We start from the raw sequence: 27,584 nt of genomic DNA on the forward strand, positions 1-27,584 counted from the left end.
TGATTTCAAATACAGCATGACAGACCCAACCTAGCATTACCATTAGCCTTGATTACTTTTACTTTGCTCACCTAGCCAATGACCATTCCAGCTAAAAGTTAGATATCTGATTGCCAAAATTACAAAATAACAATGAAACTTCATATCTCTTCAGACAGATAACTGCTTGAGCTAATGGCGATTGCTTTCTGCACAGGAGATATCTTATTTCATGCATGGGCGCAATGACTTTATTACATTATTCCAATGCACTATACTTTGTCTATAGTAAGTAGTACAACTCTACTTGAGTAAGGTTACCGTGAATTCCTTTACCATCTACACTTGTGCAGTCCATTGTTGCTGGACCTGGTTTGGATGCCATGAGATAACTTTGGCATGAAACCAACTGAACATAAAGCTACACAGTATGTACATCCTAAGGATACTGATGTTAGAAACATGGCTGGCAATAACTACCTGCCTTCCAGTGGCTCAGTGGTAAATGAGTGGGCTTATAACGTTAAAATCGGAAGAACACAGATAGCCAATTTGTATATCTTTGTGCTTTATAGCAAACAAACACAAAATAGTTGTCTTCATTCTAGACATAGCCATACTTAGTTCATCTTTTCTCGCAAATACAAACATTGTGTTGACTAGCCAAAGAGGTATTTATCTTCCCGCCATCTTGAACTTAGTTATAGACATTGTTAAGCTATAATGACTTTTTTCTTCTTCTGGGGATACAAATGCTGTATTATGGTCATAAAACAATCTTGATTGATCTCCTTTGAAGCGCGCTGAAATTAACCCAAAATCAAAATTTGTAATTTATATATCTATATAAAATTAAATAAATTAAATTTTCTCATTGAATAACTTTCAACCCTGAATTTTTTAAGTGTAGAAAAATGCTTTAACTTTATTTTCTGTGGTTTGAATGCCTTTTATAAGCCTCCTACTGATACAGCGGAAAGTCCGTGGACTTAATGTGCTAAAAACCGGATTTCAATACTTATGGTGAGCACAGGACAAATAGCTTATTAAAAAGCTCATTGTTTAACTAAGAACAAACAAAGCGTTTTATAAACTGGTGAAGGATAATAACAATTAATTATACTTGTCTTAAGATATTAGTATTAAAGCCTATTATATCTCAACACTATAGTCTTATTCAGTCCCTCAGAAGATTTTCAATAATATTTTCTTTTTGTTTAATTTCTTACAAAATTACTTGAGAGCTACCTGCGTTAGCCTTTCCTAATTTTGAAGTGATAGGATAGAGGGAAGTCACTAGCTACCGCCAATTCTTGGTACACTTTTCATGAACAGATATTTAGCTTGACTGTCATGTCGTAATGCCTTACGGCTGTCTGAGGGGCGCGGGTTCGCATCCCGGTCGCGCCAAACATGCTCGCCCTTTCAGCCGTGGGGGCGTTATAATGATACAGTCAATCCCACTTTTCGTTGGTAAAAGAGTAGCCCAAGAGTTGGCGGTGGGTGGTGATGACTAGCTGCCTTCCCTCTAGTCTTACACTACTAAATTAGGGACAGCTAGCACAGATAGCCCTCGAGTAGCTTTGTGCGAAATTCAAAAAGAAAAAACAAGCAAACAAGCATTATGGCTGAAAGAGCAAACATGTACGTTGACTGGGTTCGATACCACAAGTTGCGAGTTTAGCCCAATAATATTAAGCAATGCCTGGCCTCAAAAAGAAGGAAAGTGTTTAAGAATATTCGATCACATGGAAGACAAAGAACTGAATGAAAAATGTAGGTTTAAACAAACAACAACAAATATAATTTGTACTTTATTATTATATGTATATATATTTTTTAATTCAATGATGCCATCCTGTCTTCAAGGGCGCGTGTTACAGATGAATACAATGAGGAGAAAGTAATGTTACATTTCACCTTTTCTTTTCTTTCAATAATCACTCGACTTGTATATGGCGAGAGCACGTGTTGTAAAGTGTTTTATTATACCGTGTATTTATATACTTTGCTAAAACAACTGTTTTGAAATATTTCATTTTGCACAATGTGTGAAAATGTGACGCAATGTAAGTTTACATGTTATTAAGAGTAAAGCTACAAAATTGGCTTTTGTTTTTTTGCCAGTACAAGTACTTAAACCAGGTTTTAGTGCTATATATATAATACAGCCTTCAGACGTGCCATAAGCTGGCCATAATATTAGCTTACATACGGTTAACTTACTAGAGTAAAATGTTACTGTTAAGTTTCAGTCTCTGTGCACATATGCATTATTTGCTATAGATGAACAGTGCTCAGTACTGAGACACAATTTTTGTCACTTGTCTGAAGCAGTCTTAATTTTAAACTATTAAAATCTTTAAAATGTTAAATCAAAACTTTATGATAACTACGCAACTGGTGTTATGTATTCGAAGAATTTTACCTAAGTTTTATCGTTTGCATAGAAAAGGATTATTGCTATTACATTGTAACGTGTATTAACATGTTATGATATTATTATAACACAATATTAATTATAATGTGTGTTTAATAACTGTTATTTCATTAACGATGAATATGGATATAATTTGTAGCTGGTATTAATAATATATTAACACTACACTAACCTTTACAAAAAGAAGCAAATATTAACAATACTTTTATTTTTAGCTAGCCCTGCCATGGATGATGTGAAGAATGTTTGTGTGTCCTCTGAGCTCAGTACAGCTGACCTTGACAGGCCATCAGTGTTTATAGACAAAACACCGTATACAGTAGTTACTGAGGGAAAAGCTGAAGTATTATTCCCAAGTACACATGATGTCTTTTACAACCCAGTACAGGAGTTTAATAGAGACATGAGGTATGTTGCTGCACTGTGTTTTAAAAACTTTTTTCGCTTGTTTCATTGTTTGAATTAGTGTTCCAAATTTTTGATGGAAATCTGATTGCTATCTATTATATGGACATTAGTTAAGTGTGGATGTTTAAACATAAAACTATTGGTACATATAGAAAAAGAAAGTCATATTTTTTTGTTATAAATATCGCACAGCCCAAAAGTTGTAAATTCATTTTCCTTCATTATGAAGTAAATAATTAGTTTGAATGCTCCCTATGTTCACATGTAACGGTTTGAGTTTTCTCACCAATTTCAATATTTTACTATAAAAAACTTTCCAAACTTACCAGTAATTTTCAGCTTTATCCTGTAAGACATAATGATTACATCACATTAAGAACTAGTCAAACATTTAGGCATTAAAGTCCTATCTTAACATTTGGATGGCAAGACATTCATAGATGTACATGTCTAAATTTTCAAGATTCCTCATATGCTATTTAATTACTGAAATTTGTATACATTTGTGATGTGTTTATTTCTCGAGCCAAGTTTGTTACTCTAGTTAGAAAGAAAGTTTTAGAGACCAGGCTTTCCTCCTTTTTCTGTAGAAGTATTTCTGAAGATGTAGTTACTAATTTTGTTTTTTCCATTGGAGTTGTGCAACAGTTATATCATGATGCACTTACCTCACCATCTTTGAAAATTTAACATTAAGAGCTCAACAATTTTGTTAACTTTTTGAGAATGTATGACAGATCCTGTTTAATGTTGAGATATCACACACAGTGTTATTTATTTTCTGTGGTACAATTAATTTAAATATTTACATGTATTTGTTCAAACATCATCTGGTATAATAGATATATATCATATATTTAATTTGTTAAAGTTCATCTTGTATATTTTCAAAGAGAGTTAATGAAATTGTTGAATGGCAAGTTAGATTTTGTTAGCTAGAAAAGAGAGGTATATGTTGTCTGATTATTAGATTACATTGCTTATATATTTATACTTCAATTTTACATTTGCTATTATAATTTGCTGATTGTGGAGAAAGGTATAGTACATCCTATCATAATGCATAAAATTATGTGTATGTACACAATATTTGAATGGAGTAAATGAAATTTGAAATCTGTGCAACAGTAGAAATCAATTTATAGCTGGTTGTGATCTTTTGAGAATACTAAAAAAATAAGGTGAAATACAAGTTAACATTGAAATTAATATAAGGTAATGCATGTGGTTTATTGTAATTTATATTATCAGTGATTTTTGATGGGAATAACTTAACCAGTGTCATGGAAGAAAATAATTTTGCTATTTTGGTTTGCCAATCTCTCTAGCCACCCAAGAAATATACTAGTACTATAACAAATAGGCTTTTTGGTTATGTTTGCATAAATACTGAAAGTGAGTCTAAAGAGGTTATCATTTTGATATATAGGTCATTGATCACATCTCGTTTCAAGTTTTGTTCAGTCTCAATCTTTTTACTTTAGAAGGACACTGAAAATTTGGAAAGGGTTTGTAGGAGGGAGACTAAGATGGCACCTGGATACTAGGGATGGAAAGATTATTATTCAAGGACAGGTTAAAATTTCTGAAATTATCTTATTTTTATAAAAAAATAATACTTATGGGAGGAATCTGATTGAAGTGATCAAGATTATCAAGGTTAACTGATATGATTTTATTATATTTAATAGTGAGAATGGTAGGACAAGAGGATACAAATATACATTTTGTCAGGGTAAGAGTAATGTTTGGCTAAAAGAGTTTTAATCTTCTAATGGGATGGTTGGCTTGTGGAATATAGGTTATCTTCAGATGTGACTGATGCAATATATTTTAGGGAAGACTCGATAAATGGGGAATTCTCAAAGGATAAACAGGTTTCTAATTATCATACAAGTTTTATGTAATTTAATAATAATAATAACAGTTAGAATGCATGTTACTATATTTTTTACAGGACATATTATGCCTTCTTATAAGAATCAAAGAAATTGTTGAATGAAAATTTAAAGTAACGTGCTACTGTAGATTAAAGGTTAGGAACATGTAACCACACTCCAATAGTAATTAAGGCATGAGGAAGCCTTGTGAAAACTGGATAAAATTCTCTTTTAAATTATTGTTTTCTTTCTTAGCAAATGGATGTCACTTGAAAGCTGGTTATAAAGTACAAGTCTTGCAGTGTATTGTTTAAATATTTTGCTCTTCTTTTTGTTTGTAAATAATTTATCCTTTAATCTAATATGAGTGTGCTTACTGGTGTTTGTATAATCTGTAAAATTTTCTTTACATATCTGCATTTTTTGTTATTGCAGAAAAGTTTTGGTATATACTAGAGTGGTTTATTTATTTTGATATTGCCTCAGAGAAGTTATTGCTGATGCATGAAGAGACTTGCTTCCCAGTAGCACAGTGGTATGTCTGCAGACTTGTACACTAAAAACTGGGTGTTGATACCCGTGACTGGCAGAGCACAGATAGCTCATTGTGTAGCTTTGTGCTTGATTCTAAACAAACAAAGAGAATTTCAATTATATGACTAGTGATCTTGGCCAGTAGTTTTATCTACTCATGTTTTTGTGATTAACTATTTTTTTTTTTATCTATAACTAGCATTGTATGAATATTGAGCAACTTATTTGCCTTTTAAAAAAAGCATAAAGTAATGTATATATCCACATGTATAACTTCACTGTGAAATGAAAACGTTCCCAGATTTTTATAGGCTTGCCAACCCTCCGGTATTTGTCAGGAGTCTCACAAAATCATGTTCTCAAAAACAACAGAACAAAGTTTTTTTTTCAAATTTTTTGCTGCTTGTAGATGAAAAACACTTTAGTTCATTTGACAAATGAGTAGCTCATGTTACCATATTGAATAATGTCAGGTATGAGAGCATAGTTCATGCAAATGTTTATTGTTATAATTATTTTTTATTATCTTATCTATTCTGACCTAATACATTTTTAATTTTTTTATAGTTTAGTTACATTTATTACAATAAGTAAAGAATACACATAGAAAACAAGAAACAGTACTTACCTGAGTCTCACATTTTTGCTGCAGACACAATTGAAACTAACTTACTGCTATGCTAAATAAATTTTTATTGGATTAAATAATACACCTAAAAAGACAGAATGATAAGATGTGTAAGGCAAGCAGTGTCCTGTAACTGTCATAATTTTTCTGGCTTTTAAATATGTGATAAGATTCTTGAAAAACTCAGCTAAGCTTATTGATGTGATTTGTGTGAGAAAAATATTTGAACTGGAGCAAAACAGATGATTTTCTGCACAAAAACAATGTAATGTACATCATTTGATAGATTAAAACCTTGGCTCTCTAATGGATATAGATAATACATTAAATGTCAAAGATAACTATTGGTAATTTGTGAGAGACGGGGATGTGACAGGTGGGCGTAGCATTTTTTCTCAGAACTGTACTTCAAAAATTTGACAAGCCTAGATTTTTACTGAGTGAAAATTTGAGGCCATGTGAAGATTAATGTAGGTATGGTGTTTTTCTAAGTGAGGTGGTGACTAGTTATAAATGTTTAATTATGTTAGTAATTTTTTGTAATTCTGTATATTTTTTCTTTGTAGTATTGGTGTTATAAAAAGTTATTTAGAAGCATGCACACAGAATACTTCTAAAAACAGTGGAATTGATGTAGAGAAGTCTGAACAAGAATATGGTGGTAAACAAAAGCCCAAGGCAAGTTACTTTTCTAGTGTTTTACTTCACTGTCAAAAATATTTGAAGTATTAGAAAAGGCTGTTCACATAAAAAATATATTTTATTTGCTTTTTTTACATCAATAAAAACTGAATTCACTGTATAACATAAGCCTTAAGTGTAAAACATATATAAATGTATAGGCCTAATGTGATGCAGTTGATAAAGAAAGAAATCTAGCTGAGTCAGTATGTATGAGTTGCAGCATGTATGAACAACAAGATAGCTTTATTCCTTAATGTTAACTACACATGTAAATATTTGAACATGAAGAGGCAGTTAGCCTTTTTTTTTTTTTTTGAAAGATATAACTTGTTCTTTGTTCAGTTGCTTATCATAATTAATTATGAATCTTATCATGATCCAAAAGAGATCCAAAAAACATGTGCTAGTTTTTTTTAAGTTTTGAGTTGGAGAATATTTCATTTTTTTTTTCAACTGAATTTTTTTAAATAAAAGTAAGTTAGATACATACATATAAGGTAAGGATAATGAAAGATCTATTAGTTAATCTAGGCTTGTAGTTCCCAAACCTTTTTCACTGATGACACCCTAACTCACTCACCTTGATTTGCACAACAAATATGCTGCCCCATGCAATTTTTTAAAGAGTTTTGTATGTTCTAAATTATTTTTTGTTTGGTGAAACTCTTCTTTCTAACACTCCTAGCAACTTGGTGCAACACATCAGGAATCACTGATCTAGATGTCCCATTCACTATACTAAATTCCAAAATAAAATAAAACACCCAAAACCTGCACTTATTATTCAGATATTTATCAAACCTTTCCTTAATCTCCCTTAATTTAAAGTAACTTCATCTACCAAATCTGAAGGTAATTCATTCCAAAGATTAATTGCTCTGTTAGAAATACATAAAGCTATCTTTGTTCAAGATGTCTTTTTCCCTTACCAAATTTTATATCTATGTCCCAGAGTTTTATTGTTTTTCACAATTAAGTACAAAAGTTATGATGCATTAATGATATCAGTTTTCTTAATTTTAAACACCTTAGTCAGATCACAAATAACTTTATTCAAGAGAAAACGATCATGGAAATCTTAATGTGTCCTTGTATCACAACCTTTCTGTTCCAGGTATCATCCTAGTAGATCTCCATTTATCCTTTCAACAATTCAATGTTTTTCTAAGGTAAAGAGCCCAATACTGTATATAATACCCCCGAATGTGGCCTATGATGACATTATACATTTTGTAGACTTCTGTACCTACTTTCATAGATACAACCTTAAATATTATTTGTCCTGCCACTAGCAACAACAAAGTGCTTGGATGGCTTAAGCAACTGATTAACCAGAATACCAAGATCTTTTAATTCCATGACACTATTAAGGTTATTCCTATCAAAATTATATTTATAATTCAGATTGTGATATCCTACATACATTATCATATATTTATTATAATTGAACATTTTTTGTCATTTATTTACCTAACTCATCAAATAATTCATATCCTTTAGTACAGCAGTACCAACATCTTTATGGCTAGCAACACCTAAAAATTTAATAACATTAGCAAATGTAAATAATTTATTGGCATTCCATCCATCTGTGTTATTGATATAAATGAATAATAATAAAAAGAAGGCCCTAAAAGTGAGTTTTGAGGTACCTTACTTAAATCCAGTTTGACTTTTTGTTCAGTGATATAACCTATTTCCCAAACCTGAAGAGATAACCTATTTAACCAGAAAAGAATGTCCTCCTTGAAATTAAATTTATTAATATTGTGGTTATGTACTTTCAAGGGTTAAGTTCACTATGGTTTCATTACATATATTGATTGCAGCAAGATAAATATGTATAGGAATAAATTTCATCAGTGTGTTGTGCTAAAATACTTTCTAGTAAACCAGACATTAATAAAGAACATCTTTATTTTCACTTGTTATTACAGATATTAATAAAGAACACCTTTACTTGTTATTAAAAACAGAAAAGTCATGACTTAAATTTTTTTTTTTAAATCTCTGTTGTACTTGTGTATAGGTTCCATATAATTCATTCTGTAAGGGACTTTCTAAAGAGTAGAAGGTGGTATGCATTTTATACATATAGTTGTGTCACTTGATGTTCGTAATAACTGGCACTCATTTCTCAGTCCAAAACTAACTGGATGATGAAAACTTTGGTTACTTCATCTTAAAAGTTTAATACATATCATTATTGTTATTTTTAAGGTTAAAAAATCAACTTGACCCTAACTGAGTGTTATTTAGTGCTACTTAAGTATTTAAGCTACATTTAAACATATTTGTTTGACTAATTTGGCTAAAAACTGTATATGCACTTTTGGTTGTTTGTTAAATATATTTTTATTCTCTTTACAAAAATGTGAGAGCTTTTTAATAATTCTGTTTCATGTACACTTAAAGTTCAACACTGTAAATGCACTATATTTTTAGCTTTACACACAAAGTACTAAATATACTAAATGTTACATTGAAGGCATTATGAAGTTTTACAAATCAGACTTACTAATTTGTATTACACAAACTTGTTTAGCTCTTTCAACAAAATGTATCACCTGATGTACATAGACAGTAGACTGTGTTAACTCTTACTTAGTTCTAGTTTGAAACAGAAGTAAAAATAGTACACTATCTTTGAAAATATCTATTTTCAAATAGTTTGCAGAATTCTCCAGAACTTAACTATTTCTTAAACTTGTTAACATATTTTGCATGTATGATTTAATATTTTATGACCTGGAATATTTTTCTGTTAAGTATTGCATTTGAGTTTGAAACCTTGAATGGATTTTGGTTTTTGTTAAGTTTATTTTATGTAAATTACATATATACATACAGTGTTATTGCCAGCACTTGAGTACCGTATTAATTATGTTTATGTTAAACCGATAAACTCAGGTTTTGTGGCTTGAATGCATGTACAAGTCCCTGCAAATGTACCTCATGTTTATTAGTTTAAAGCATTATGGAGAATGATTTCAGTTTCTTAAATGTTTTTAAAAATCTTATATTTTAGGGAGGAGTAACTGTGTTAGAGGCATTAGCTGCATCTGGCTTGAGATCTGTGCGATATGCCAAAGAAATACCTTGTTTGACATGCATTACTGCTAATGACTTCTCTTACCAAGCTGTTGAAAGCATAAAAAGAAATATCAAGCATAATAAAGTAGAAGAAACTGTTGTTCCAAGCAAGGAAGAGGCTGCGTATGTATAATAGTGTATTTAGATATTGTAATTAATCATAAACTTTTATATATACTCTATGTATGCTGAAGTTTTACAGACATAACTATTAGTATTTCTTTATAGAATACAATAAAAAAACAGAAAAAATATTATATGTTGGGGTATTCTACTATTTTTACTTGAAAACATTTTTTTACTGGTTTTTTAAAAACTGAATGTCATAATTAATTTTAAATCTCAGTAAATGAAATACATTTGAATTTAATTGTTTGTAGCTGTTATGGGTTTATACGTTTAGTCAATTTTGAGCTTGATTTGATCACAAGATCTGATAATAAGAGCTCCTTTGATCTTACAGGAAATTTATCATTATGTTAAGTACACTAATAAATAAATAATTTTTATTCTTTACTTTACAGCCAGAAAAATATCAGTACTTAACCTGTGAGAGAAGAACACAGTTTTTATAATGTTGGATGATTAGAAGAAGCATATATTTGTGATAAATCATTTTTAATAAATGTAACATCACTTGTCGTTATGTTACATAATATGAAAAATCAAACCCCATTTATGTTCTTACTTTAATAATTGAAACTATTTTGTGTAAATTGAACTGTTCAAAATACTGATGGCTACAATTTGCACTTAAAATTGCATAGTACATGAATAATTATCTGATATACATGGTGCACCAAATTAATGTATAGTTTTAAATAACAAGAAAACAATGGGTGATTAACATGCATGGTTTAAACAACAATGAATAAACTTACTTTATTCAAATCGAATATTTTGCTTTGTATCTTGGGAAGGAAGTTTACTTGGTTCAGGATTGTAAACATAGTTCTTTATTAACTTATGAACATTTCATTCCATCCTTTAAAAGTATATGTATACTTAGGGTTGAAAGTGTACAAGAATATTATATGAAAATATCAACATAGTCAAAGTTTTTAATAAATGTAGCTTAAAGTACTTATAAGACAATTTGTTGAAGTGTACTGTAAGAACATTGACCTTTCTGATTTTGTGTCTTGTTTGTTACATACTTAACATGTTGAAAGAATTAAGGATATTTATTGTAACTTGTGTACTGTGGAACAGGTGTTGGTTTCTGTAATAAAAATAAAATATTTTGAATCTGTGTTAGGATTTTGATGTATCAGCATCGTTCCCCTGAAAAAAGATTTCACATTATTGATCTAGATCCATATGGCAGTCCTGCCCCATTCTTGGATTCTGCTGTCCAAGCACTTTGTGATGGAGGTTAGAAATATTAAATTTTTTAATTGCCTTTCTGTATGTATGTTGCATGATTGTACCAGTATTCTGGCTCTTTGTTACAGATATTTTAAAACCCTGAAGTGACTTGTATATTTCTAATAAGGACATTAGCAAAATGAAAATATTCTATTATATATGTAAAAATGGCTCGTTTGGGTTGAGAAAATTTTTTACTTAGAGGAGCGAACGATGTTTCGACCTTCTTCAGTCATCGTCATGTTCACAAATAAAGAAGAGGTAACTGACTGGAAGCTGACCACATGTTTGAAAGAGGTTGTGTAACTGAGTGTCGGAATGTAGAGGGCGTGCTTAGATGTTTGAATGTATAATTTTATATTGTTTAAAAATGTGATAAATAATAATAATAAAATAAATTTTATTTAAATATTAGTTAAAAATAATGTAATAAATAATAATAATAAAATAAATTTTATTTAAATATTAGTTAAAAATAATGTAATAAATAATAATAATAAAATAAAATTTAAATATTATAAAAATAAAATAAATAATAATAATAAAAAATAATATAATTATATATTAAAACATCTAAGCACGCCCTCTACATTCTGACACTCAGTTACACAACCCCTTTCAAACATGTGGTCAGCTTCCAGTCAGTTACCTCTTTCTTTCTTTGTGAACCTGACGATGACTGAAGAAGGTCGAAATGTTGTTCGCTCCTCTATGTAAAAAAATTTTCTCAACCCAAATGAGCCGTTTTTAAATATATATTTTTTCTCTAAAAGTGGGTTTTCTCGACATCACTGATTAAAATGTTCTATTGTTCTATAAGTATATGTTAAGTTTCAGATTTCAAAACATTACAAAGTTTTCATATAGTTTTCTACTCGTTTTGTGAACATATGTCTTTCTCGATCCTGACAGCTTATACCTGTTAATTTTCACAAGAAAGCCTCTCTCTCATGTCAGCAAAAAGGAAATCTCAGAATTGATAATTGTTTTTCTTTATCTAAACATCAGTAAATTATATTAATAGTATGACTAATTGAATATATGGTATTATTTCTAATGTCAGTTTGAGGTAGATGGCATTTGTTTTTCAGTTCCAGTGTAATTTTATTGGAAATTTCTTTAATTTTCTTTGAAGGAAATAAAATCTTAATGATTTGTGTAATATTTAATAGTTTTAGTAAACTACTTGGTAATACCCATCACATTTTAACTGTCCTGTTAACATGTATATTTGCATTAAACATGATTCTTTAGGGTTGCTGATGGTAACATGTACTGACATGGCAATCCTGTGTGGGAACAGCAGTGAGACTTGTCGAGCCAAATACGGTGCTGTATCATTAAAAATGAAGAGTGGACATGAAATGGTAAGTTATTAGAGTTTTGTAATATCTTTCTTTTAAGTTTTGGTACCATAGTTCATTCAGACTGCATTAACATAAAATTTAAGGACAACAGGAACCTGTTGGTTCATCTCAGCCATCCCATTCAATAAATTAAACAAAACAAACAACAACCTCAAAACCAACCTTTATTATTCAAGTACTTCACTTAAATTTGCTTCTCCTACCACTTGTGAAGGCAACCCATGCTAAAGGCCAACCACCCTATTAGGAAAAATAAAACTGTCTTAGCTGAAAATTGTTCCAATCCTGTGAGACAGAGCTAATTTAGTATCAATTTACAAAACTGAGTGCAGCTGTATAGACTGTATAAAGAATACAAAAAAAATCTATTTTAATGAAATGATATAATACAAATGATTAAAATTTGTTGAAGTTTAGATTTAACCTGAGAAATGTCTTAATAGCATTCTTTAACAACTATGTTCTGTCATGTCTGAGTAAAATTATTTTGTGTGACATTTATTAAGTAATCAGTGCCATCTTAAAGGTTATTTTGAGTATTTATGTATGATGTCAATCTACATACAAACTGAATTTTCTATTTTTTATTTTACAAAAATGTTATTTTTCTAACATTTGTTAAATGTGTCTCTTATTGTTTTAGGAAACTTCATTTTAAGAAATCAAAAATATTTTAAGCTAACTATAAATTTTTGTTGCTCTTTTGTGAGTTTCAGATGATGGATGAAAAATTGTCAAACAATATCAAAACAAACTTAACTTTGTTTTAAGGATCAATAAACCTAGTGAAAACAATTCTATATTAATTTTAAGTGCTTATCTAATATCTTGAATAGTAAAAAGTGTGTGTTTGTGTGTACACATCTATCATTTGGTGATTTTCTGTGAAGTTCATAAGACTAAAATCTCCCAGAGTTATATATTTATGTTGTTCTTGCCAACTTTTATTTCTTTATATCCAATTTTCTGAAGCAATTACTCAGTATAATGCATAAAGTGAGAATGTAATGGGTTAATTCTTCTTTGAGGATTTACTTATAACAAGTATAATTTTTGGTGTCAGTCAAATTTTAATTCAGGATGTTGTATAGGTGAAATTATGGTAGACAGTTTGTCCTTTGTGCAATAAACTATCAATTACCCTTTGTGTTTCTAGTGAACCTAATAAAATTTATCTATTAAGACTGTAACTGTTTATATTTTTTACAGTTCATTTACTTGATAAATAATATTGTTTGAATAGTGTTTGATACTTTTTAGTATATGAATAGTTTTAGTGTTAATAACTCACTAGTTTTATCCATGCTGCTGAGCATCAGATTTGCTGTTTAGTTTGAAGTGAATTTTACTTTGTGTTTTTAGGTAAATACTACCAGAGACTCTCAAACATTGGTGATGAAACTAATATCTTTATTGTAAAAGTATTTTTTTAAATACAAGATTTCTAGAATGATGCAAAAGAATTGTAATTACAGATGTTGAAATCTATAAGTGTACTTGTCTAGGCTTAAAATTAACTAATCCTTTTATGAAGTAAAACCTATATTTGATAGAGAGAAATTAACTTGTGTGTATTTTTGCTTTAGTTTTATTAGGTCTAAACTTCACTGTACTTAATACTATCAATAGATAAAGGATTAATGCCATTCAAAGACCTATTGATAGACCTTTTAAAAAGGAGATTAGCTTTTTGTATTTTGTACAAAATGTCAAAGTACATTTATATCTGTTGAAGTGAAGTGTGTGCACATGTGCATTAAGATAGTAAAATGCATATGCATTTTCAGAACAGATAAAAACTTAGTATTATTAAAATACATAGTTAATAATAATATAATGGATAGTGTTACAGTGGAAAATAATTATGATATGTTTGTTTCATAGAATATTTTAAGTTTCAAATAATGTTTCAGTTTTAATAAAAAAGCACCTGTAGTTAGTCAAAAGACGTTTGTGTAAGAAAGGATTATTTTGGAAAATCTGAAGCTGTATGTTGCATCACAAAAGTATAGTTTTGTGGTATTTCAAATTTTCTTTTGTTAGTTCTTGATTCTTTTAAAATCTTCAAGTAAAATTACCTCTTCATGCAAGCCAATTTCTTAAAAATTTCAGGCATTACGGATTGTTTTACAAAGCATCGAAAGCCATGCAAATCGATATGGTCGGTACATTGTACCTGTGCTATCTTTGAGTGCAGACTTTTATGTACGAGTTTTTGTTAAGATCTATTCCAGTCCATCCATGGTCAAACAGAGCACAAGGTAAGGTGAATTCATAGTCATGATAATGAATATCTTCAAAGAAATAAAACAAGTTTGTAATAATTTGTTGGTAATTATAGTAATTTAAAAGGAAGCTTTGCTTATTCTGTCTCATGTTTTTGCAGTTAAGAACACTTCATGCTTAACCCTACCCACTTTATTCTGTTTAATTGAAATGGGTCCTAAAAAAGATGCTGTTTTCCATTGTTATTCTACACTTTTTTTTTCTTAAGGTAGAAGTTTTATAAATGAACTTTTGTTATTAATCTATACTCAGCATATGTTGTAAAATATTAGAACAAAATATGGGGGAAAACAAAATAAGATACAGTATAAATAAAACAACAGTGTTAAATGAATTGGTGTTTTACTGTGGTTTTGATATTTCTTTGTGAACGTTAGAATTTTTTTATTTTTATATTGTACTCTTCTTTAGTTCCTTAAATAATTTCACAATCTTTTTAAATTAAAGGTTTATTAAGCCTTATAATGATAAAAGTATTGCTTAGGCAAAGAAAAAATTAAATGACTGTTTTTACAAGAAATATTGGAAAGAAAATGGGACATTATCATGTCTCGAGTTGCTCATATGTATTTTGGTGTGAGTGAGTTTCAGGTACCTTTCTTTAGCCATATGAATATTTTTGCTCTTCAGTATTGAAAATATTGCATTGAATTACGCAATATGGATACTGTGAAAAAGGTTTTTATTGATACATAAAGATTCTATGCAGTAAATCTTTAAAAATAGCCACTTAATATTTTAAGTTCTTTCTTTCAAACACTTAGATGACTTAGATGGTAGTGTTATGTGTTTGTGCTAGAGATTTTCTCCAATATCAACAACAAAAAAGGCTAATAATATTGTTTATGTAAATGTCATATTTATTTTCATTTGTTATGATATTTCATGTTTTTTATGGAATGTTCAATAATTAGTGTTACAGCAGCAGAGTAGAAATGCTAAATGTATTGTCATTTTCATCATGGCTGTTTGTTTTGTAGTTCAATGCAAATCTTTATAATTGGCTATCTGTTTTGTCCCCACAAGAATGTCAAAACCCAGTTTTTAGTGTTATAAGCCTTCAGACTTGTTTCTGAGCTAGGAGGAGGGGCTTGATCATGTCTGATTAGTTTAATGTTGTGTAAAAGTTGAATCTATAATAATAAAAGGGTATGTCTGTACCTATGTGTGACCACCATAACTCCAAGAGTAAAGAACGTAGAAACCTGAAATCTGCACATCTTTTTTTGAGGTAAGAAAGCAAAAAAGCATATAGAAAATAATATGTAACTACTATAGTTCCAAGAACAAAGAACCTAGAAACCTTACATTCTGCATGCATACTAAGAGAATCCTGAGGGTGTGCACCTACATATTATTACTTATTCTCTTGAATTCATGCATTCATAAAATTCAGTTTTATGGAAAAAATACATAGAAAAGAAATGTGACTGTCATAGCTTCAAGAAGAAAAAACCTAGAAACCTGAAATTTTGAAACCATACTAAGTGGACCCTTAGGGTGTGCACCTGGATATTACAACTTATTCACGTGTATGCATGTGTGAATCGTCTTAATGAGGCAAACTAGCAAATACCCAAATAGAAAAGAAATGGCTTCTTGTATATCAACTCCTAATATATGGAAAAGCTTATGCATTTTGGTAACAATGTGTTCCAACAATGGCTTTTATGTCATGTTGCTTAGCAATAAAAGTATATAGGTTACACTTCCATGTTAAAATGGGCTCAGAATACACACACTAATATCCTGAGTGATTCCATATACTTTCATTAATATTTGTATATGTATGTATCAAGGATTCTGTTTTTAATTATTATTTTTTTGCATTTAATTTATTTAAAGCTCAAATCATTTGTTTTACAAATATTTTCCATAATGTTGCTGTTAGCAAGCTTGCCATGGTTTATCTTTGCACTGGCTGTGAAACATACAACCTTCAGCCTTTAGGAAAATGCATACAGAAGGAAAAATGGTAAGTTCTTCTATTATATTACTTCAATAAATTTGTAACATTTTTATTATGGGGATAACATGTTTGAATAAAAGTTATAAAAACTGATGACTAAAGTTTTGTTTCATACAATTTTTTTTTTACTTCCATACAAATCATAAACTGTTCCAACATTACAGGTGTATTTGATATATTATTGATTTTTATTTTATTTAAACACTCACTTCTGTAATGTTTCAGTTTCAAGTTTTCTCCTGGAGATGGGCCACCAGTAGATAGGCTTTGTTCGCACTGTCAACACAGACATCAGGTATTTGCATCTTCATACTAAATACTGATTCTGCAATAGATTACATAAATATTTCACAGTTTAGTGGTTACTTGCATTTATACAAATGGTTGAATATTGTATATTAAAGCTTAAAATGATTTAAATATGTAGGTCATCAAATCATATGACAACCACAGCTGATATAAAGTTGCAGTGAAATACAGTGCATCGTAATTACATTTTGACATTGTTTGGTATTTTGTAGTTAGTGTGATGTCATTGAAAATTGATCATTTTTAGGAATGGTATTTAGCATCTTATTCAGATATAAAATATCAATTGTTTGTTTGTTTTGAAACTTGCGCAAAGCTACACGAGGCCTATCTGTGCTAGCCATCCCTAATTTAGCAGTGTAAGACTAGAAGGAAGGCAGCTAGTCATCATCACCCACTGCCAACTTTTGGGCTACTCTTTTTACCAATGAATTGTGGGATCGATCATCAGGTTATAATGCCCTCACAGCCGAAAGGGCAAGCATGTTTGATGTGGCAGGGATTCAAACCCGTGACCCTTAGTTTATGAGTCGAACACCATAACTACCTGGCCATGTCGGACTATAACATTAATACACTCAGATCATAAAGATGTTTACAGATCAGGGATTTAGAATTTTCATGATGGAGCTATTCATTATACTTAAAAAAGTTAAAAAACAGAGCAGTGTGGACCAACATGGGACACCAGAACCATCCAGAAATTAACCTGCAACTTGAACTGGGCAGTTAACTCCATTAATCAGTATAATTGATTAAACCAGTGTGTCACAGTAAAAAACAAATTATTTAAAATTAGTGTTTCTTATTGCTCACCACTATCTAAGTTATTGAAATATTGTCATTATAAGTTCTCATTTATTTTCAATTAATTCATGTTGTTAAGATTAATCTATTAGTGTCATGACTTCTGAGAATAATAAATGAATCAAAATTAGTATTTCCATTTATTTCTATTTTCAAGTATTACAATTGCCCAAGTGTTATGACAACTGTGTTGTATGTCTCTTGTCAAGATGCATAGTTATCAGACAGAGTATGATTAGAGGTAACAACGTAGACTGTTAAGATTTCAAAATCATTTTAATATAACATGCTCAACCTTTGATTTCACAAGATCAGCTATTCCCATTTGTGATGTTGAGAAAATCCACTTGTAGAGAAAAATATATCTGTGAAAAATGGCTCTTTGGGTTGAGAAAATTATTTACCTAGAGTTCGCTCCGAAACGTAAAAACTTTTCTCAACCCAAAGAGCCATTTTTACACGTATATTCCCATTTGTGCTTCAGATTGTATTAATTATTGAAGTGGTTGCAATTTAACATACTCAAAAAATTTCAAAGCAGTCAGGTTCACTTATCCTTATTCTGGTTATATTTGTTTTTTACTTCAAACACTTTTTTCAATTGTTACAGTGTGAATACCAAAGTTAGTGTCACCACTTTGGATGTCACACATTCAACAGGCACTTTACCACAGGCTTCAGGAGCTTGTAACTCATTGGGAGATTTGTCTACATATATTCACAGGGAGATTGAATGTTATATGGGTCAACATTTATCTCCAGATGTTGTCCCACTTCCTCCTGAACATGTGGAACATGAACAGTCTGAGGAGTTTGATTACCTGTCTCCTGAATTTGCCCTGAGTTCCATACACTTTCTGAGAATTCTATTCAGACTTTATTTCTTTGGATTGTGATGTTTTGTCTCTTGCTGCTATATCTTATGATACATGCCCTTAATTACTACATGATTGTACTTAACAAACCTATTTGGTTTTTCCTCCATCTCCTGACATTCAGGTTCATGCTAAACAATTTGACTCTCCATGCCACACTGTGTTGGGTCATTCTGATTGCTCTGGTTGGTAGGCTCAACAGTGGTTTCCTTATTTACTACAACTGGAATTATTCTCTCCAGTACAAATTCCCTTGTCACTCAAGTTCCTTTTTCAACCCTAGTCAATGGTTATGCATCTCACACTTCACATCCTTCGTCTTTGTGTCTGACTTTTGTCTGCTTCTTGGTGAGGAAATCTTGTTTCTCTCATCCTGAAGCTCAATTTGACTCAATCCATCCATCCATCCTTCCTCCATGAAGGTGTAGCAGAGAAAGATCATTTGCAGATGGGCCCTGGCTCAGAAATTGCTCATCCTACTGTTGCTGTTGTCTCCAAGTTGTTTTTCCCATGGTTTCTCAACTTGGGATCTTCAGTTTCCTTAATTTCAGGTTATTGGGCAACTTTATCCCATACCTTTCTTCTTTCCAGTTACGTAAGGATTTTTTTCTCACCATTTCTTAATATTTGTGATTGCAATTTGGAAGGTTCTATTCTGTTTCACAGTTGGGAAAGTTGATTGCATACGATAGACTTCCTTTCAATACTGAATATGAAATTCCTGAATCAGTAGCTTAGAGCTAATCCTGTGTAATACCCTGGAACTGGAATGGTTTTTAATTCAATGATTCTTGAGTTTGAGGAGAAAATGGTTTGTCATCATACCCTCGCGCAGATGTAGGTAATTCGCCACGTGGTTTCAGATGTAGCTGACTTACCAAATAGGGTATCTAACATTTAGGAGGATGTAATAGATCATTTAGAAATAATTACATTTTTAATTCGTTTAGAACTTTTTGGGATCCTTTGTTTTCTATCTTGTCAAGTCCTTTTATCAATAATAGGTTGTTGATCACCTTAACTTTTAATTTACACTCTATGGAAATATCATGTATCTCATATCACACACTTTAGTGCATGTGTCTTATTAACTGCATCCATTTCTAGTTTAGAGCTTTGTTTACATTATAATGAATTATTATTGATGCTTCTGTTAATATTTGTCATTATTTTCTTTTATTTAATAGGTTGGTGGACCTATTTGGGCAGCAAATCTTCATGACAAAGATTTTGTTTTAACAATGTTACAGAAAGTTCAGAATGAAGAACATTTATACGGGACAGGAAAGAGAATGATTGGGATTTTAAGTGTGATTTTAGAGGTAATTTATTGAGATTTCATTATATTGAATTATTGTTACTGTATAGATACTCTTGGTACTTACAAGGATTATGTTATATAAATTTCTTTTAATTTTGGCAATCAGAAGTAGTCAGTAATGTATTAAACCTTTTTAATCAAGGCCATTATGACTGGATTTTCCTATACAACAACTGGTGTATATGTAAAAGAATGAGATATCTGGATATTGAATAATTACTAACTTGTTTTTACACCATTTACTTCTGATGGGTAATTTATGTTTTTGTCTCTTACAACAATCAATGTAAAGAAATAACCCTCAAAATACTGGGTGAAATCATTTATTTTCTTTCTTACAGACATAAGGAACTCCAGTAGTAATTTATGGGTTTAATTGCAATAATGTTAGTATTAAGAACCCTGTAGCCTAGAAAGTTATAGATAAACAAGAAATTTGGAGCATAAATAGTTTTTAAAAATGTGTTGTAAAAAAAGTGATGGAGTCCGTACCAAGTTCATTGGTGATTGTACAATTAAATATTTTTAGGTTATATTTTTTGATTATTTACGATTCTGAATTTGAGATTTTATTCTGTAGGACAAAAGAAACTATTATTAAAATTTACTGTAATGTAGGTTTGAAGATTCACACTTTTGCTGGAATGATCACTAGTTTGTAATCATTCAATTTCAGAAACTGATAGGTATATTTGAGATAGAAGTTTTGGTAATCCACATAAAAGAATGTCTTGAACTGGAAATTTATTGGTTGATTTGATACTTTTTACTGGAATCATATTAACTCTCATCACAGGCTCAATCAATGTGACTGACCACATGACCTTTTTGTACTCTTGTGAAGTCTTTATTCATTTAGTGTTTCTAACTTTCAGTATTGAGTGAATACTTTCACAAAGATTGGCAGTCTTTCTGTTAACATTATGTCTTTCACGTACAAAAAATCATACCATTTTTGATGAAGTATTTTTAATAACCGAAAATAAAAATGTGTCCATAAATATATTGAGTGTTTGTTTTAAATAAGTCTGTGTACAAAGTAATTTTCATGTTAAGATTAAAAATCCTTTTTCTCATGTCTTTTAAATTATCCTAAATACATTTCAAACATTTTTTTGATGAAACTATTTTATTTTATATTTTCTCTTCCCCATCTCAAAACAGGATTGGTCCACTTGACCAACCTTATAACCACTAAAACTATATATGTTAGGGTACATCAAAATAAATTTCTTGTATCATTATTGATCAGGTATATGATTGGTGCATTTCAATAATAGTGGTTACGTAGGTAAGTTTCAAACTTTTCAAATTATATCTTATACTGTTGTGAAGGGGGATTATTTCCCTTAAAGTATCCATAATCAAGGCATGTGAGAAATTAAAGTACCATAACTCCTGATATGCAGTGTTTAGTTAATTTAGGAGTTTTGTATCCTAAATCACCCAGAACTCACCACAAGGGGATAGCTGCATGTCATCCAACCATACTTCCACTGAGTTGTAGAATTACTGGATAATGTATTATTTCTTAAAATTAAATTTTTTGTGATTTTGTGAGATTGGAGTTTTAATGAATTTTTTTCTTGAAGCTTCTTGTGCATGTGTGTGAGACACAACATGCTGAACTTGAAAACTAGCATGTCATCTTGACTATTGAAAGATAGCAACTGTTCCTTGATTATATTTGTTGTAACTAGTGGTTCTTTAAATTTTAGTTCACATTATTAGATCAAGGTAATGTTGAGCTTCCATATTAATATTTGGAACCACAAACTGTCTTTATGCCAGAATTTGAGGTAGATGAAACACTACTCTACATGGTACTCTACAAAGAGCAAATTGTCTGATAGCCTTAGAATCATATTCAGGCATGATAAGCAGTAAATTTTCCAGGTGGGTAAAATGTGCATTTCTCTGAATTAATCTATCCACCATGTATTTCTTTGATTCAGGAAGAAAACATAATTTTCTTATAAGTAGAAAAGGGTGCAGTGAGCCAAGGCTGCATGAGGGATTTTTCTTGATGTTAAACCATACTGTTGCATGTACTCGCATACCTTGCAAACAAACTAAGTTTCTTGGATAGGTTAGCAGTTGTGATGTAAAGGTGCAAAATTCTGGTTCATTGTACCAGGGTCACAAAAAGCAAGTTGTCTTGAACAATGACCTAACTTTACTACATTGAGCACATTACAAATACTTTTGATCTATACTAAGAACCTCAGGACAGCTAATGTTTGGTTATGACTCTGTAATATCAACTGAAACAAAGTTAATTGTAGGCAGTAATTCACAAGTCTTCAGTTTCTTTCCAAGAGGGCCAGAAAACGAGGATGATCCTAGAGTTACTCCATCAGTATGCATAATTAGATAATGTAGGGTTAAGTCATTTATGTGGAACAATTGAATTAATTGATAAACAGGACTTCCTAAGTGCAATTTAAGATGTACAATTCCAGCTTTGTTTCCAGTATTGACATGTGTGCTGTCACAGCCTACAGCAACTGAATGATATAAAATTATAGAATTTTGTATACCTTCTGATGTTCCAGAAGAAGGAGAAACGTGATTCAGGTTCACTGACCAAAGTTGCATGCTGTTCCATGAATACATGCCTATTGTGTTTTTGCCTATTTTTACTGACAATTTTGTTTATGTCTTTCTGTCATCAAAGTAGATAGATTTAACACCATCTCTTTGATCTATTTACAGTGTAAATAGGTATGTCACTCTTGTGAAAGTTCTTTATAAAAATGAAACTAGTTGATGAAATAGTTTTAAATTTGTCTTGAACAATTCTAAGATTATGTAGTTTTGGAACAATAAGATTTAAGTTTTATTTCTTCCACTATTTATAATAAAACATTCATGATTTAATGTGATTATTTTCACCTGGACTCTGAATAATTCACTTCGAGTGTGATTTTCATTTTGAGTACAAAATACTATTTATTATCATATAGTTTTCAAATTTCATTAGCATAATTTATAAAACTTCCTAAATGGATATGAAAGGTGTTTTAAAATAAGTGTTTATATTTTTTATATTATATCATTAACTCTAGATATTATCATCAATTTAGAATGAAATGAAATGATTAATTTTAAGAAATGAAAATATGTACATAAATTTTTAATGTTTTTAGAGTATTTTGTAATATTCTTTTTTGTCATATGCATAAGTTCACATCTTTATCTTTTCACTTATAGTTTATTTTTAATTTTCCAATTCTTTATCTTTTATTCTTAATGCTGGTGTGTCAACCTGTTCCTGCCAACGTGACTCTGTCTGTTATAACTATTATAGGGCAAAGGTCATGTATAAATTCTTGCACTAACACTTGCACACATGAATGACGCCATCCTGCTTAGACATTTCCGCAGTTCAAACCACGTCACGCTAAATGTATACAACCATGAAATTTTCAAATATGCATTTATAAACACAAATAATACATAACTAATTAAAGTATAAACATAAAACCTAAATGCAGTCTACTGTTTAGCAAACTAATACGTATATGATAAGAAACACTTGGCACACCTCAAGAGAATAATGAACAAAGCTTTTTTTTCTATCTCATGCTACAAACCTATTCATTGGTAGAGGTTTCTTCAGGCTATAACTGTATAGTGTGAAATCTCTTCTTTTTATTGGTTGTAAGCATTGTCATTTAACTTCAAACTGTCACCTAGAAATGCTGCTTTAACTTTGCAAGTGGGCATGGCTGACCTTTAGCTTTGTAATATTAGAATATAAAACTTCCATTGATAAATTCTTAAATTTTTCAGACATTAATGAAAGACAAGTGGAACTTTAATTGGATCCTCTGTGATGACAGCCTTTATTCTGTTCTTATGTATAATAGCTTGTAAAGTTTAGACTTGTAATTATGAGCAGAATACACGACAGTAAAAGCTTTCAGTTTTAATTGCTGTTTTAAATGTCTCTTTTTAAAATAAAGGAAATAAACTTAGATAATATAAAACTGTTATAACAAACTTGATAGTAGTAATTTCATTAAAATACATTCATATTAAATTGTTTTAATTAAATTTTGAATGTAACTTGGTAACATGAACAGAGGAGGTTTAAAAATGGCATCAGTGACACCTGTGGTTATAGGGTTAATATAATTTGATTAATGAGAAGTCAGTAATATTTCTTGGTATTTTTCTTGTTTATGTTGTATTTTGTTTTTATCAAGAATTTTAACATTGTTATTTTCTTAAATAATGGCCATATTTTTCAAAACAATGGAGGTGATGGCTGTGACAAATATATCCAAAATGCATTACCTGTCAGTTTCTCTTATTACTGTTGGAAAGAGCATCCTTATTTGCTTATTTATTTTAGGATTTTTAAGATTTCAATATAAAAAGTGCATTATTAGAAACATTAGAATCTTAGGACTTACAATTAAGTTCTTTTGGTCATTCTCTACAATAGCTGTTTCATCAGATATGCTAGGTCACGATAACCTAGAAGACAATGTAGCTCTTAAGTACTTGAAAAGACAAACTTTATTTTGTTCTTTATGTTCTTTTTTTCATCAATGTGTTGAGACCACTGATCATTCAGAAATTATTTTTTCCTCTTTGGAAGCATGTTTTTCAGTTGAACAATAGCAGACAGGTTCTTGTTTATATTTGCATGTCAGTATATCTTTATTGCTGCTTGTAGGATTTTAGCAGTTTACAATATTGTTCATGATATGACTGAATATTGTTGACGACACGTTTGTGTGATACAATGGGAATGCTTGCACTCACCCATGTTTGTTGAACTTTTTAAACAATCTTTTTTGTATATTCAAATGATAAAGGGATGACAGTTTTCATACCTTTAGGTTGACATTTGTTCAACAAACACTGTTTCCTAATGAATTCCTAGTTTGGCAAGATATTTAGCTTTAATTTAATAGATTATCCAAATATGGGAGAAAAAAAACCAACTGTATATTTTTTTGCATTGCAGTGTTAAAGTAAGTGCAGATAATATTAATCAACTGATCAAAGCTAGATATGAGATATCTGAATCACACTTATACATATCTAGCAATTGATACAAACTACTACTGGAAAACAAATCCAACTAACTAACCTAGCATACATTTGTTCAATTTTGTTGTTAATTGGCTGAAATGGAAAAATGGGTGGAATTTGTAAATCACGATATATGACTCATTTGAACCAGCTGTTTTCACCAGTGAATTATGTATGTAATATGATTGACAAAATAATACAAACAAGTTGTTGATTAACTGGTTCATTTGATAGTTCAACAGATGACACAGTTTGCTTGTGACAGTTTAAGATGTAAATGAAGGAGTTTTATACTGCATGAGATTAATTCTTATGATAAAAGACAACTATTTCACGTCCTGCTGAGTATCAGTTACAAAATAAAAATCTTGACTAAGTAAATATGATGCATCCTTATATCTAATATATATAATATTAAAATATGGATTATTAGCTAAGGTGTTATACTATACAAATTGGTATAACATAAACAAAAAATTAGTTTAATAAAATTTTAAATACAAGACATTAAAGCTTTGTCATGCATTATAAAGTATACGCAGACCAAAAGAGTTAACCCTTTCAGCCATCATGATATTACACTGATGGGCTTTGTATTGTAGAGAGTTTTAAAACAAACTTTTAATTAAAAAACAAAGAAAATAAGTTTAGAAACTTTGTGTGACATAATCACACCATGTGTAAGTTTTCTATTTTTACCAAATAATAAAAATATAATTTTACTAGCATTGTTAAGCTTTCTGTAATTCTGTAGTATGTAAAGGATAAACCAAATACAGTTACATTTGTAATAACAAGAGACTGGTCAACCTGCTAAGTGGAAGAACAGGTATGGATATTTTGCAGGTGAAATGAAAGAAACAAGACATTGTATGTAGATGAAGAAGGACAAAATAACTTTATTTTCTTTAAAAAACAAGGAAAAATGCTGTTCTTGTAATAGTGCTAGGAATATTTTGTTGAGAGTAGAAATAAATAAATAAATGAAACTGTTTTGGATCTATATAAATATAATTAATGTGGTATTGCCTGTTGTATGTCCACTTTGCAGAATGTGGATGGATTTTTCACCAAGATTGGTGTGGAGGATCATTAGGTTTATATAGAAATTTTCAGTTTTGGGTTATGCAGTTTTTATGGGAGTTTTGCATTTTTTTTATAATCACATGTAAGGTTAGCAACTTTTCATGCTTTAAGATAATCTTTCATTAATCATGATTTTACAAAACTTTTGTCCATGGGATGGGTACTTCACCTGGTTAAAAATAAGATAAATCTGTTGAAAATGTCAAAACTGTTTACATGTTTCTCAAAGTTTAACTTTTTACATTTAAAAATATACACACAGTACATCTTGACCAATCAGAAAAAAATGGATGACAGATATCCAGATTTGTTTCTACTTTATGTACAGATGTATAGCAATCTCACATGTACAGTGTAAAGTAGAACACAATACAACTATTCATTGAAAAATAAAACCTTCTAGATCTTGCTATAGAAAGTAGCTTTTGGGCCTAAAGTAGCATATGTCCTTGACCAGATTTAATATATTTTGCTTCAGAACATTTGAAACATTGCTAGCTTTTACAAGATATACACAATGGAACATTGAGATATGTAAAACAATTCATCTGATTTCAATAGTTTAGAACAATTTATGAAATATGTAGTGTACTAATGACATCAGTGTTAGGTAATAAACCAACTGGATCTACTAACTATAACTCTGCTGGCAAGAAAACTAAAATCAATGATAATAGATGTGTCAGTTGTGTATTCTTGTTGTCAATAACTTTGTTTTTTTGGCCTTAATACTTCACAAAGTTTAGCCATCAATTCGAAATATTGTTCTTAAAATATTCAAAATTATTAGAAACATTATAACCAATAATATTAATCCAATTAGCCCCCCAAACAAATCCGTTTTTCTGAGGCTTAAAATTTATTTAAGATCTTTCAAATTATCACGAATAATGTATATGTAAAAAATGGCTGGTATAGATAGAGAAAGCACTATATAGAAGAGCGAACAATGTTTCGACCTTCTTCGGTCATCGTCAGGTTTACAAAGTGCTTTCTCTACTCATACCAGCTGGTTTTACATATATATTTTTCTTTACAAGTGGGTTTTCTCATCATCATGGATTATCATGAATAATATATTTGTTAATACTGAAGAAATTAATCCTAAATAGAAAAGTAGTATGTCATTGTTTTCAAAGTATGTGAAAATCTCTCTCAGTTGTTAGTATAATCCTCAGAGCTAAACAGTCATTGAAAACCTCTATAAGCAAGTATGCACAAACAATAATAGAAGCTCAATTTACACAGTATTTACACAATATGTTTCAGGACTACAGGCTTTAAGTTATCACAGTTAGTGCCTTTATTAGTGTTGTATTTATTACATTGGAATCATTTCAGGTGTATTAGTTACGGCCTCGTGCATGCGTGTGGGTTTGAATGTGCATAAAAAAACTTATTTTCAATATGACACTACTTTCTACATAGTTGGTCAAATTTATATGATGTTATTTATTGAAATTTGATCAAAATAGAAATTTAACTGTTTGATTTAAAAAAG

The 27,584-nt window shown here is 30.2% G+C and overlaps 1 protein-coding gene across 7 annotated transcripts in view; it reads left to right on the forward strand.

Moving 5' to 3' along the window:
• Nucleotides 1-1,712: 1,712 nt before the first annotated feature.
• Nucleotides 1,713-27,584, forward strand: part of Trm1 (tRNA methyltransferase 1) — a 37,975-nt gene continuing 12,103 nt past the window's right edge. For 2 of the 7 annotated variants that reach the window (XM_076453577.1, XM_076453578.1), the window contains exons 1-10: nucleotides 2,156-2,452; nucleotides 2,635-2,827; nucleotides 6,436-6,551; nucleotides 9,586-9,769; nucleotides 10,905-11,020; nucleotides 12,269-12,381; nucleotides 14,494-14,642; nucleotides 16,559-16,642; nucleotides 16,862-16,931; nucleotides 19,815-19,949. In XM_076453577.1, coding sequence (XP_076309692.1) covers nucleotides 2,347-2,452; nucleotides 2,635-2,827; nucleotides 6,436-6,551; nucleotides 9,586-9,769; nucleotides 10,905-11,020; nucleotides 12,269-12,381; nucleotides 14,494-14,642; nucleotides 16,559-16,642; nucleotides 16,862-16,931; nucleotides 19,815-19,949 — 1,266 coding nt within the window. In that variant the 5' untranslated portion in view covers nucleotides 2,156-2,346. The other 5 variants (XM_076453580.1, XM_076453582.1, XM_076453581.1 and 2 more) reach the window with 5 other exon arrangements.

The sequence above is a fragment of the Tachypleus tridentatus genome, chromosome 9 (assembly GCF_004210375.1).
Source record: "Tachypleus tridentatus isolate NWPU-2018 chromosome 9, ASM421037v1, whole genome shotgun sequence".
NCBI classification, from domain to species: Eukaryota; Metazoa; Arthropoda; class Merostomata; order Xiphosura; family Limulidae; genus Tachypleus; species Tachypleus tridentatus.